The sequence below is a fragment of the Vanellus vanellus genome, assembly GCF_965231255.1.
Source record: "Vanellus vanellus genome assembly, chromosome: 2".
In the NCBI taxonomy this organism is placed as follows: domain Eukaryota; kingdom Metazoa; phylum Chordata; class Aves; order Charadriiformes; family Charadriidae; genus Vanellus; species Vanellus vanellus.
In genome coordinates this window covers 66468454-66483207 of record NC_138906.1, presented here as the reverse complement: position 1 = coordinate 66483207, position 14754 = coordinate 66468454, and the positions used below count along the sequence as shown (strand labels likewise).

General features: G+C 37.0%; 1 protein-coding gene across 1 annotated transcript in view; it reads left to right on the top strand.

The window, feature by feature from the left end:
* The window catches only part of CTDP1 (CTD phosphatase subunit 1), a gene marked incomplete at its 5' end in the record, with an annotated part of 120495 nt that overhangs the window by 35086 nt on the left and 70655 nt on the right, over positions 1–14754 (top strand). Inside the window, 2 exons of the mRNA XM_082499664.1 lie at positions 9382–9523; positions 11795–12025. Coding sequence (XP_082355790.1) covers positions 9382–9523; positions 11795–12025 — 373 coding nt within the window. The remainder of the gene's footprint in view (positions 1–9381; positions 9524–11794; positions 12026–14754) is intronic.

Here is a 14754-nt window from a genome sequence, read left to right as displayed (position 1 = left end):
CATAACTTAGAAGACTTTTTTTAAAAAAAGGCTTTTTTGCTTATTTTGATCAAGTGTGGCTTTTTAGTGTTAAAAGGTGGGCCTGCTAAATAACATCTGATGGAATATGTCATGTCTCACTTCTTGGTTAAGAGTGGGTGGTACAATGTCTCTGACTGTTAAAGACATTGAAGAGAAACTTTAACATTTGTGTTGGAGAAAAGTTTGTAGTGGTCTTGCTATAAAGTTACAGCAACGATTTCTTTCTTGGTTTCTCATATTTCACCTCACATGGTTCAGTTTCTCACTTTGTATGGAATTCAAATGAATTATCTTGAGACTGGAATCTGATGACACCCTGTCACTACTGACTGCATAGCCTGGATATCTTTGTCACGGGAGATGTAGGAGAGCTTAGCCTAACTTTTGATATGTATTTCACAAAGCTGCCTGGTTTTACATATCTATAATGTACCATTGGTTAGCTGCCACAGAGGAGATAACAGGCACCACTAGCTTCAGGTACAAGTTTTTTGTGTGCACCCTGACCCTTGGTTAACTCATTGTTGGCCTTTTGAAGCTGCAATCTAAATATCTGATAATCAAACCCATGAAATCCAAAAGTAAAACTGCATGTTTTAATTAATCTGAAACTTTTTAGGTAGCTTTAGGAGATCTTTAGAGATTGTAAGCAAAGAAATGCACATCTGCTGCCTATTGGATTATTTTTTTCTTGACTGCTTCATGTAAGCTTTCAGTACATCAGAAGCATCTTTGTTTCATCTGCTTGTATTATACAAGGATGGCCGTAATATAGATGTGTATATTTTTTTTTAAAAGTGTGTGACTTAAGAAATGGAACAAGATATTTCTGATATAGCTGACTGGGAATCACTTCTTCCTGTTGAGGAGGCAGTGATTAAAAAAACCTCCAGTGTTTAGTGACTAAAAGGAGACTGGTTTAGTTCCTTAATTTCTACTCCTCTAAATAGGAGTAGTGTTAAAAATCTATGGATTGAAACCAGCCAATTTATCAGTCTATGATATGCTAATCAGATAATTTTTTATATATATATTAGCCTAAATAACAATAAGGCTGTATATTTGCTAGGCTAGTGTAAACTTACCTCGCTCTCCAGTTATCTCAATATATAGTTCTAGTGAGAAAAAGCACCGGTAGCTTTTATTAAAAAGTTGGTAAGGCCAACTGTAGGAAAAAGGGGCTGCTAGTCCAGTAGCATCAGAATAAAACCTCTACCAATGGACCTGTGGTGAAGTAGCAAGTTTGTATTATTTGTCCTGATGTAGATAGGCATATAGTAGTGAAAACAACCTAAAAACCAGAAGAGGCTGGGATTAGTTTCATCAGATCAGCTGGGATTCTGATTTGTGAAAGTGTGACAGTTGAAATAGTGCATGGGAAGTGTTAAAATCGGTGGATACATCAGTTTGGGACTCTAGTTTTACTACAGTGGCTGAACAGCTCTTTTCAAAACCACAGGACTAGCAATACTCTTATCAGCAAAGAAATACACAAGTTTGTCATACTTCATTGGAGACATAATAGCTGTCAAAGTTACTTCCATGTTTTTCCAATTTCAAATCTTAAAATGCTTCATTTCAAAGTTGCTTTGTCTAACTTGCACTAGATGGCTTCTGAATGTCATTATATATTGGATGCAACTATTATGTGATGTGGTAAAATTCATAGGATAAAGGTAAATGGGACAGCCCCCTCCCCCCCAAACATCCGCATTTCTCTAGAGGAAAAAATATTGAATAACATTATGTTAAGGTACACAGCATGTGATAATGAGAAGCAGTTGAGGCTTTTTTCCTTTTTTGCTTTTTTTGAATGTACAGTTTGAGTGGGGTTTGTATGTTTATATAAACACACGTGCTTATCCTTGTTTTTTTTTCTTTTATGAGCAAATTATTCACTACCTGCCCATTCTTAGTGAACCAGCCATTACTGTTGATCTTAATACAAAAAACTATTTTAAGTTTAGGTTTTGATTACATTAATGTGCTTTTACAGTACTTGAATTGAGTTTATTTTTAAATTAATTTTCAGTGCTCTTTTGAAAAATAAATAGATTTCAGGGTGGTCCATATTTTTCAGACTTTTTGCCAAGACTGAGACTCTACTTCAAAACAGTCATGTAATGTTGGTGTTGCACTTGGTACTTAAAACATATTCAAATATTGCCTGCTAATTAAAACAAGAAATCACAAGAATACTATTCTTGAATTACTAGGGTGAAAAATATTTATTGTCAGCATGTAGAAGCTGACCCCTGCTTTTAGTAAGGAAATAACTGCACTATCTAATTCTAAAAGAGGCAACTTGGGAGTCTTCTGCCTAACAAGCAAGACTATTGTCATCTTTCATCATTTCTGTAACAATGTCAGTGAAATAGGGGGATTTTGAGTGGAAAAAACTGTGTTCTCCAATAACCCTTTTTGGTAAGATTCTCATGGATAGCTTGTGGTTTTGTTCTGCAGTGGGTTTTTGGTTGGTTTGTTGTTTGGTTTTTTTTTTTTTTTTTTTTTTTTTTTTTTTCAACTGCAGACTATATTTTATCACATCTGGTTAGATGGGAGTAATTACATTGCATCATCCTAATTTCATGAGGGGAAACTGAAGTCTAATCAGAGATTTTAAGGGTATAAATTGTGTCCTGTCACAGCTGGATTTGTGATAATTCAGCTGTCAGCGTGATTTTTCATACTGATTGTCATGTGATTAGAAAGCAAATTCTACAAGTCTCTATTACTGCTGGTAAGCTACACAAATACTGCATCTCTGGCTCCTGTGGCAAACATCTGAAGCCCTGCTCGATGTCTAATTGCTGATGAAAGAGGGAAACAAAAGTGTGTCCCTTCTTGAGTTTTATTCAGAAGTCAATGACCAGACAACGTTGTTCTTCTCTTTTCTTTTTTTCTTTTTCTCTTTTTTAATGTGGATGTGAAAAGGTGATTTTAAACCATACCTGTCAATTTAGTATTTGTGGATGACCCCACTAACAACAGCATACTTAGGACTAAGACATGCAAGTTAACTTACATGTTTACTTTGCATTAACTGAGCTGTAGTAAATGCTGTGTACTTAATCTGCAACAGTGATGGGTAAGTACTGTTAGCTTTTGAATTTTGAAGACGGAGAAAAAAATTGTCAGAGGAAATAAAAAAGGAAGAAGTCAGTGTGAAACAGAGTACCCCCTAGGTCTTGGAGGGATGGGATTTCCCCCTGCAAAGTGACCATATCATAGCTTGGTGTATGGGATAAACAGCTAGGGAATACCATTTTAGATAATGTTTACAACATTCTTGCCAGCCTATTGTAGTAAATAAAAGAAATTTAAATTATCCTTTTTATATGCTTGTCTTTTCTCTGCTGATAGGCAGCTTGTTTCTCTGCAGATAGACAGAGATACTCTGAATTCTGAAAATAAACAAATCCTTAGTCTTGAAGAAAATTAGGATTTTTTTATTATATAGGGAGGAAAATACAAGAATCTTTGTATCATCTAATCAGATTTCATAAATCTGTATGACTGAGAAAAGGCTACCCAATAGTCCTTTCCACTTACCTATGGGCTGCATAAATCTTCAGTTTTTGAAACACTTGCTGTTTGCTTTAAGCAATGGTAAACTGCATTGACTGATGAGTTGTTATAGCTTTGTACACACTTGACTAAGCAGTTACCACACTATTTTATGAACCTTGTTATGTTCCTTTCTGAACAAATGAATGATACCGTAGTTGATTTTTGTATTGAGTTTTTGCTGGTGAAGATAAATCTGTTCAGGTCACTTAATTTTCTAGTGGGGTAGGAGTGGAAATGTGTCAGTTCAGGCCCTGAATTTTTCTTTTCCTTCCTGCCCTCTTTAATATATTTAATTCTGTGTCTTTTCCTATACTTTGAAAGCTATATGGGAATAATTTCCTTACTTTGGGTGACTTGGCCTATGTCAAGTTTTGCTTAATAGCATTAAATATCAGGTTGCTTAAAATACAAATTATACTATGAACTATGGCTCCTCTTATTCATCCTCATCTACCTACTTAAAAAATGCTTGCTCTTAAGTCCGGGTCTGAGGCACTGAGAGAGTGCTTCAGCTGTCACCACTGGACAGTAACCTGTCCTGTGACTTGGTGTGAGGTCTTCACCAGACACAGCTATGATGTTTCCACAGATATTTTTTTTTTTTTTCTTTTTCTGAAGAATGCTTTCAAAGGCCATGTCTTTAAAAAAATCCAGTTAAGCACTGCTCTAAACTCAGGCACTGACCAGGTAAGCCTGTTGCTTTTGCTGGCAAAGCCTATGCTTTGAGTGTTAAAGCTGAACTCTAGATGTAGCCTACAAACAGCACATCTATCACTATTTCATGGTCACTTAATTCTTGTAGGACAAAACACTGAGGTCTGTATGACTAGTCCTAGGTTAACATTGTTGAAGAGCTTCAGGATTTGATCATAAATCAAGATTTATATATAAAAATGGGCTGAAGAGAAATAAACTTCTAGTGATCAGATTTTCCAAGCAATGTCTAGCAACCTGGTTACAAACTGTCATGAGGTTATGTTGACTTTCTGTTGCAATCTGGAGAGTATTTTGAGAGTGACTCAAATTTTTGAGAGTGACTGGTGGTCACTCCTCCCCATCGTGTACTTTGGTTTGTCCTGGCACAGCCTCGAGCATGCGTGCTGAGTTCCTCATGGGTGAGATTGAATTGGAGGGTGCAGTCAGTTGAGTGCTCATGTGCATTCGGTCCACAGGACTGGACACAGCTAATCTAAAGCAAAAATCCCTGAAATGCACATAGGAGTGGGCGTCACTCCTCCAGCACCCTTTTGCCCCGCAGATCTCCCTGTTGGGCTGCACTGCTTGGTAATGTGAATGTAGCCAAATATGCAGTATAGCATTTCTTCTTAGTCTTTGTAAACATGCATCTTAGGTTGCATTTATTGATGTTGCTTAAGTGCCTAGAGTGCTTCATACTTTGGATAAGACAAAATAAACTGCTGTAGTGAAACTGTATATCCGGGAGAAAGCTGTAGAAGTTTATTGTTGCACTATTGATTTTGGTCACTTCTTTAGTAATGAATTGTCAAGATTAATAGGATGCTGCTTTTTGTGTTTTCAACCTCTGTTTGCATGTTCAAAAGTAGAATTGATGAGTCCTTTCCCCAGTCTTGAAATAACCTCCTCCCAATATTATGTGCTTCAGGCTGTACCTATCAGAGGATAGATCTGATGAGTTTAGACCTTGGCTGCTTCACGTGGAAAGGCTTGTGTGCCTCTTTACCTTTTTGGAACAATTTTAGACTAGAATTTGAAGTAGGGAAAGGTGATTATAGGAGAATAATGCAAAAAAAGTAGTCCAGAAAAAACATTTTTTTTCTCTTGAGTGACTTTAGTCTGGCTGGATGATTCAGTTGTTCCTAACTGCATCAGAAGTACTATTGCTTGGATGGATTAAAGTCCTTTCTGCTGTTTCTTCTTAATAAGCATACTTCCAAAAGGGGAAGTTACACTGGGGAAAGGGTGAGATATTAAGTGTTGCAGTACTATTTCTCCTACCCAGTTAAATTTGGTGTTCTACCAAATCTTGCTCTAAGAACATTATAACTGTGAAATCTTGATTTGTGAAGAAGTCAGCTAGAAATAGAAGGGAGCCCCTGAGATGACACAATTGTATTACTTCGTGTGATTTTTCAGTATGCTGGAGCGTGCAATAGGCAGAAAGCCTTGGTGTTGCGGAGGCGAGAAAGGTAAGGCTTTTGACCCTTGGGAGGTGGATTTGGTTACACGCTGGTCTTCTTGTCGCCAACTTTAATTTTAGATTAATGGCTTATACCTTTTGGAGCTATTGTTTCAGAACCATAAAAGTTTCATACAAAATAGTCCCATTTTGACTTTTATGTTTAAGGCTTCTGTTGCAATCCTGTTGACTAGAAGAAGAATTTATTTAGCTCCTCAGTGTGCATCCGGTATGAAATGATCAGATATACTTGAATGCAGAACGTGTATCTGTGTGGAACGGGCTGCAAGATGAAGCACCTGACAAATCATCAATGCAGAAACATCATTTTTAAAAATAGTTGGAGGAAGCCATCTTCTCACATAACTTCACATATTTAACATGAGATGAAGCTTCAGTTTTATGGTTTTGTTCAGATTCCTCCTGATGAAGTCCAAAAGGAGCAGCAATACCTTTAATCAGGCGAATGGATGTACTACGGTATCAGATGAGCTTTTCTTCAGGGTATTATAAGCACAGTCTGTCTATCTAATAGCACCAGCATCTCTGGTTAACTGTTCTGTATGCTTACTAGTGTAATCCCATGCTGTATTCAATCAGCTCCAGAGTTACATGCAGGACAGTATTGCTAATCGTGTCTGATATTTGATTCAATATCTACTACCAGGCACAAGTACCTAAACTTCCACTGGACTTCTTGCTCTTGTTCCTTTTTTCCCTGAAACTTGTGTGCTTATGAACTGGATTTCAGCATCCTCTTTGTAACAGCTGTCTTCTTACCTCTTTGTTCTATTACGTTGTCATAGCTTTTCTCCTGTGTTCTCAAAAGAAAGCATTTTCCAAGCCAAGTCTCTCACTTTTTTTTTAATCTCCCCCTCCCCCCCCGATCTCTTAATCTGATTCACTTTCAAAGCCTCTGCGTTCTTTCCTCTGAAACGTACCCTGAGTATAAATTAAGTATAGCTTTATACTTGCCAGTTTCTAGCTGTAGGTATTTCTACAATTCCTACCGAGGTTATATAAATCATAATAATACCCTATGGAAGCTGACAATGTAAACTGGCTCATTTCCAGCAACTGTTGCATGGAAGTGCTCTGGGTCACTGATTGCTTTTGTAACTGATGATTAATTGGAAAATGGATTTCTTGTGTCAGGATGAATGATCTGGGTGCACTGACCTCCCTTCTTAACGAGTTTTGCTTTTTAAACAGTTAAAACGTCATGAACAGCAAAGGTGTGCTACGATTAACATGGCGGAGTTCTAAAGTTTTCATTGAGTGTTTGTTGGACAGTGTTTTTATTTTTATTTCATGGCAAAATTTAAATTATGGCATTTCTAAATCGGTTGTGGTTTGGAAAGGGCTTCATCTTTAAATACTTGTGTTTGTGTTTATCTTGGATTCTTAATTCAACACTTTTTTTTTTTTTTTGCAAAGATACTAGTGTGGAGAAAAGGATTACATTTATGGTACAGCTTTTGAATCCTAAACTGTGGAATTGCTTGCATTTGCTGCTGAGCAGAAATGTATTTGTGCACAGAACAGCTTTTTCTTAGTCTAAATTGAAGGAAAAAAAAGTATTTGTGTCTAAAGATAAAGGAAAAGGTAGCTCTACTGCTGTATTCTGTTGAGTTTGGGGGAACAAAAATAGGAAAACAGAGGCTTTCGGCACTTTGGTAAGGGACAATGATCACTTGCCCTTTCTGTTTATTTAGTCTTTTGAATTTACAGAAACTGAACTGTCTAACTAGTTAGGTCAATCCTCAAGAGTATTTCAGCTGATCTGTCTACCCCAGTATTTTCTACCCCAGGTTGTACACAGGCCTTTAAGTATTTGCTATTACCTGTTTGCTCTCATCTTCAAGTGTTGTGGGGAAGTATGGGTATTTCAAGACTTATTAATCTTAATTGAAACAGGTACAGTCATTATGTTAAATGATGGATGTGCATATCAAACTCCGGGGAGTTATGTTGAAACCATCAAATTAATCTACTGTTCTTGCTTTCTTGTCAGAGTTGCTCTGGAATTCGTTGTTTTGGTTTTGGTTTTGTTTTTTTTTTTTCTGGAGGCTTCATTCCTGAAGGCACATGTATGAAAATAGACAAGGGCTCATAAATTCTAACTTTTTAATTTCTTTTAAGTTTATTTAAACTTTACTTAGATATTTTTTTTTAGTCTAGCCTTGTTAACTAGACTAGAGCATTGTCTTTTTATATAGGCATCTATAGGAAGAAACCCCAGGGTCTTTGTGCAGAATTGACAGGCTTCAACAGGAGTGGGTAGTATTTGAAGTGATGTATTCTTCACCTTCAGTTCTGAGAGCTCTGCTCTTAACCTAGAGGAGAGGGCTAAGTTGTTAACTGACCTCCTGCCTTTAGTTCTTGATGGTATCCTTTTATTTTGCATTTCTAAACAAAAAATGTAGGGCAATATTAAGTGTATTATTTTCTCTTGGTGCAAAGACATTTAATGGACAAATGAGTGAGTTTGATAAGCATTTTAAGTAATGTGTAAATAAGATGAAATGCTATAAATTATAGGGATAAAACAAAAGGAAAGAGCGATGGCTTTCAGCTATGAGGCAGACCATCAGATTGATGGGAGTTCCTTTATCATGTTACAGCTACACTGGTATTTGTGCAGTGTAAAAATACCATGTGTAAGTGTCAAGCATGGATATATCAGGTCAGAATCCTTGGGGTTTTTCTCTATTGTGTATATATTTAGGGATTTATTGGCAGATTGTATAATTTTGTGTTGTCTCCAAGTGTTTGGTCCCTCCATAGATCTCTGATGAAACAAGTACCACGATTGGTAAAATTAATTTTTGCAATCAAATAGAAGGAATATAATCTTGAGACATTTGGACAGTCAGCTGTTTCTGGGAGCAGACTACACTTAAACGCTAATTTCAACCTTTTTTTTATTCACTTCTTTTTGCTTACTGGTTTTGGAGCTTCTTGGCAAAGATTTATAGCAACTTCACTGAGTTTCTCGTTTGTTCTGGCTTCTCCAGATGGTGGAATTTGAGATCACCTGTCACTTGCACACGGCATTGTTGGTGGTTTCATGTGTACTTTGTGAATTTAAATTCACATTCATTGTTTCCCTTTGGCATGAAATAATCCATTTGTCTGCTTTGCCCCTGCTTCTGGCAAATGGAGGTTGAGTGACTGGCTGCTAAAAGATAGTAAAGCATGTATACAGGGGACTGTGCATAAGAAAGTTGGTATGGTAAGTTAGTGTTAGGCTTTAATGGCATTGAAGAGTCACTGCTGCTTGGAGTCTGACAAATAGAAATGAAGGAGATGGAATACAAAAGTGCATGTATATTGTTTGTTCAGTTAACACAGAGATGTAAAGGTTTTCCATATGCATTAGTTTTAGTGGACTACTTCCACAGTGCCAGTGCTTTAGGAAGTTACAGATAACCTCAGTCTCAAGCTGCATGAAGGTATCGCATTTTACTTAGTCTCACTTTTATCAGTTATGATTGTTTTGTTGGATTAGGGAGGGTGTTTCTTTTTTTCTGTAAGATTGATCTTAAACCTTCTTCTTAAACCGCTATGTACTTAAAACTATCTTCTGTGTTTCTGGCAATACTGTAATGTTATGTTTAACTTTGTAATAGGCACAGAAAAAGTACGGCAAGCTCAGGACTGCAAGGACCTCCATGTTGTAAACCCTGATTGGCTGTGGAGCTGCCTGGAGCGCTGGGACAAGGTTGAGGAACAGCTCTTTCCCTTGAAGGATGACTACATCAAAACACACAGGTAAGTGGGAACTTGGGGGACTAGGGGCTGTGAAAGTAGAGTATTCATACACTGATGCTAATTTGTTAATGCAGCTGTAAAATCAGTTTCTGATGAATTCAGAATGGTGTGCAATGCTTATCGATTTTATGAAAGAACCCTCAATTTTTGTCCATTTCTACACTTGCTGCTTAAACTGAAGACTCTTAAGGGATCAGGAGGCAGTTCAGCAACCAGCAGAATCAGGAGAAACCTGTGGTACCTGTAGCTTCTTAAACAGTTGTTCTAGGGAGTGCCACCAAGGCACAGGATCATTCATGCTGCCAAATGAAGAAGAAAATATACACACTCCCACAACAGGAAAAATTGGTAAAGTATGGCATTTTTTTCTGAGACTTGGTAGTGAGAAGGAAAAGAGAACCAGAAAAATAAGGCAGAAAAATCTAAGAGGCATTGGAAGACATGAAGGTGGAAGCAAAAACTAGAAGAAAGGAAGCAGTGAGAGAACAGGGTTTCTGATGAGAAGAAAAAGTATTAAAGGAGAAAGGGTTAAAAATAATCAGTACACTAAGATGACAGCAAATAGAAGGGACAGCCAAAAACTTCATTAACACAGAGGAAGTCAGAGGGCCATTAAGAACAGTCCCCTTGAGAAAGATACCATGGTTAAAATAACTCATGACAAGATACTGTAGAGCCCACTTCTGCTTCTTGACTTGTTTGTTTGGATAGACTCAGGTTAATATTAGCATCTTGCAAGCCTAACAGAGGACCTTCCCTTCTGTGTTTAGACAGGGAGGGGCATAGCATATTGGGTTTTCTGTATTAAACTGATACTGGTATGATTGACTGAGTAGGCTAGAGATTTGCTTTCTGCTTAGAAGATGCTACCCCTTTGAGGGCAGAATGTGTGTGTAAGTCCTCATATGCTCCAAAGACACCAAAAGTAGAAACATCTGGAAGCAAGGTCACTAGGTAGAGACCCAGGATCTCTAAAACTTAGGGAAGAGATGTAGCCTACTTATAGCTTGACTAGAATACTTTGTTTTTAAAAAGCGCTATCAGATTTTTTAATCAAACTTTGGAATATTTGTATGGGATGTTAACCTTGTCTCAGAGGCCTGACACTGCCAAGTTCTCAGTACAAATCTAGGCAGTGACCTGTAAGCATCATTTTTTGACGTCTAGATGAATGTTGGTCTTCCTACCTATCTTAATTTACTCTTCCATTTTATCAAAATGCAATGATATTTTTTCTTACTTTTGTGTTTCAAATACAATATACCTTAACTTCATACTTTCCTTCACCGTCACCTCCCCCCCACTCCCCAACTTCAGTCAGTAAGACATCTATCTTAATGCGGATACTTTCACTTATTAACCTAACATTTGCAACTACTTTGGAGAAGATTTTTCTCCGTAATGAAGCTACATGAAATAATGATTACCAGCCAAAAGCATTTCACATCCCTCACCTAGTGAGGGAACTCTGAGAAAATATTTGCATATAAAATGAGCTTAAGAATAGCAAAAAAGAATAAGTAAACTTGGAATCGGTTGACCCGAAGTATTGATGCTACAAGACTACTTCAGAAACACCCATGAAAGCATATGGTAAAAAAATCGGTTTTGTAGCACTTCTAATATTTGTTACAATATAGTTTAATTGTTTTTCCATAGCTTTGGTTTCATGGTGCACAACATGCTGTTTTATTTTTTTTTTGTGGTACTTCATCATAATTGGATGGTACGCTGTAATGGTGATTCCTGAAGACCAATTTCTGAATGTTTCTGCTGGCAATTCTAAAACTGTGTTTTAAAATGCAGCAGGGTGATCAGGCAGTTTTAGTATTTTAACAAATGAGTTTGGATGACTTGCAAACTAATACCGTGTGTGTGTTTTCTCTCAATTTGGAGAGCAAATACTAAGATTGATACAATAACATGCTTTTCTCTTTGTTGCATATATGCAGATTATCATGCTACACTCATTGTGCAATTGTTACTACCTGGAAGCAATTTCACTAACTTTATATGTTAAGACAATTTTTAAGGCACATTTAATAATTTTTTAATAATGCAAATATGGCATTATCTGTGTCTTTGTGTTTTTCTCTCAAATTCAGTGAGACTCGACGGGGGTGGGGAGAAGAAATGTTTCTTCAGAAATCTTCCAAACTATTTTCCCCACACACTTTCTCCTTTAGAAATAAGGATTGCTCATTTTTTATGTTCTGGTTAGGTAGCTCACTTAAATTTCTAAAGTAACTTTTTCTGAACTTTATCCAACAGAGAGAATAGCCCTGCCACATTTCCTGATACTCACAGCACATTTCAGACAGCTCTGTTTCACCCAACACCCATCCATCCAAAGTCTCAACCTGGTCCTGAAGTTCGACTTTATGATCCTAACACTGGAAAGCTAATCAGGAAGGGCGCTCAGACCTCTAGCCAGTCGATGTACATCCAGTCTCCAGCTCCTCCCATCACCTTACCAGTCCACGGCGAACACTCATCCTTCAGGTACCTAAAGCGTAGCTGAGTCACTTCAACTATATTTTCAGATGCTGTAGTGAATTTAACTCTTGTTATCTTTGCATTTGATCAAATTGTCATCTTTGCTTTAGTTACTTCGTTTGCTTTCTAAAAAGCCAAGGAAATAAGTGAAAGTGAATAGTCAGCTGAAGTGAAATCATGATGCTAGAATTCCAGATGCCTTTTGTGCCTCACCTAAGTGCGGCTAGAAGCCTCAAAACAAATAAATGCAGCGTATAGCTTGTGCACTCTAAAGGATGTTAGAATAAATCATCTCTGAAGCAAGGCAGCCTAATGTTTTTTAACGAGTCTTAGAATACTGGATTGGTTTTATGTCTATAAAATGATAGCATTTGGCTCTTGTTTTGTTAAATTTTCCTCTTCACCCAATTCCTTCAGATAGACATTAGGTTTGTGTTTTGTTTTGAGAAATATCAGAAGTGGTAGAAGAGGAGTGTAGCTAACCGAGCCTTATTAAATAAGGCTATATGAATGCATGCTAATCAATAATCCTTAGGTCACTAAATCAAGACACTAAAGCAGCAGGAGGAGGAAGCAGCCTGCTTTTTGAAGTACAAATGCTAGCATCTGGACTTTGTCAAAATTTGTGGATTTGGTTTAGCTACTATGACAACACTTGTCTCTTAAGGAGGTGTAAAATATCTAAAATTCATCTCTAAGTATCTACGTAAAAGATCTCACTATCTGGAATGCTAACAAGTTTAGCAAGGCTTGTTGACTCCAGTGATAAAGAAGTATCCAGTTGAAGGCAAAGCTTTTCTTTTTGTAAAATGAGATCAAAATTCCTTTGCACAATGTCATCAGAGTATAGAAATTGTTATAAAGCAATTCAGTTTTCCAAACCACAAAAATACAAGGCATAATTATAAATGCACAGTTTTCTACCTTTCTTCTCCCTCCCCTGCCACTTTTGCAGTGTATCACTTATAAAGGTTTTGTATATTAGTGTAGCTTGTTACGTTTCCACTCTATCTTCCTGGTGCTGAATTATTTCAACCTATGTTTTTTTCAGTTGTCATCTTTTTATAAGCTTTTTCTTATTTCAGCTTCTCTATTTCTGTCAACGCAGGTGGGGGTTTTTTGAGTCTCTCTTGTTTGTGAAGACATTTTGTTTTCGGTTCCTTTTTAACTGTGTCTTTAAAGTCTTTATTTTACTTTACTATGACATGTTAAATGAACAGGAAAAACTTTAAATAATCAAGACGCAGCATGTATCCAGAGAGGAGCTGAAAAGCTTTTGGTTTCGTTTCTTGATTATTGTGTAAAGGAATTTGTCTAGAAATAGAGCTGGGAAGGTTGTACGTGTATATAGCTGTCATGACACTTCTAAGATGCTTCAATATAATGGTTTATGTTGATATTAATGCATCATTCAATACTTTAAAAGGAATAGGTTTTTATGTTTGTTCTGCCTTTGTCAACAACTTAATTGAAGACTTAGGTCCACACCTAAGCCTATTTTTCTTTAATGTAGAGGTGCTTCTTCATTGAATATCTTATGGAACAGGAAAGAAAGATACTTCAGCTGTCCACTTAGTTGAGTTTCTCAGAGCCCCAGACAAGTTTTGGGGTTGGAGCAAGACTGTATCTCTTTGCTCCCTTATTTCACTTAAGCGTTTTTTGACTGTCCATGGTCAGGGTTGAGATGCTTTAATCTAGGAAAGTAACTCAAATTACTCAGTGCTGCAACTTCACCCCATAACTAAGCAGCTGTAAGAAAAGAGATTAGTATAAGATATATGCTGGGAAATAGTATTTTTGTCATAATTTCCTGTTGATTTGGTTCTAGTGGTAAAATTAGTGACCTGTAAACACTGATCTCTTAATTGGGACGTGTCTATATCCCTCAGAGGAGTTCTGCTATCTTCAATTAAGATGAGGAGTGTCTTTGCAAAGTCTAGGAAGAAAGCAGTGCCATGATCAAATACTGCTTTAACTGGTTTTAATGGGTAGGAATTACAGTGCAAGCAGAGCATGAAGGCTGTAAAGAAGTAAGAAAAAGCTGAATAGGAACAGCTTTGCTGTGCTTTGACTGAGCAAAAGTTGAGGCAGAAGTACTGTATCGTCACCTTGCTTTGTCTTAATACATACATCAATGATAGCTTTTTAAAAAAAGCTTCACATCCAATTTAAAAATTGATGTGATTTGACTTGAGAGAAACTGACTTTAGTGCAGCAATTTCTAGGTAGAGGGCAATGTATTTTTGTGTCTTGACAGACTTCATGTGCTCCTATGGTCACCTCCTACAGAAAGATAAGAGTATTCGTAAATAAGCTGTTTAATTTAAGCAGAGTTAGATAAAGCTATGAACACTCACAGCTGCTCCTGTTGTGGGTGGGTGTAGTCACAGGCTCCAATAATCTTTGACAGTTTCTAAAAACTTCATCTCAGTCTGAATTTCAGGCAGTGGGCAAGAAAATTGCACTGCTGTGAGAGGAAACCTTTGTGGACGTGGTAGCTACACGTGGCATAGCGATGGTACTCAGTCTTTTACTGAAAGAATAGACCTTCTTGTCCTCAGAACCTCTTACAAGGCTGGTTACTGAAAAGGGCTTCAAGTTATCCAAGTACGATTTCATAAGAACTGTTTCAGTTCTCACTTTTTTTTATTTTGGGTTCAACATTTTTAATTTCTTTCTGGGATTCAACTTGAAACATTATTTAAATTAGGATATGATTAGTTTAGATATCTACA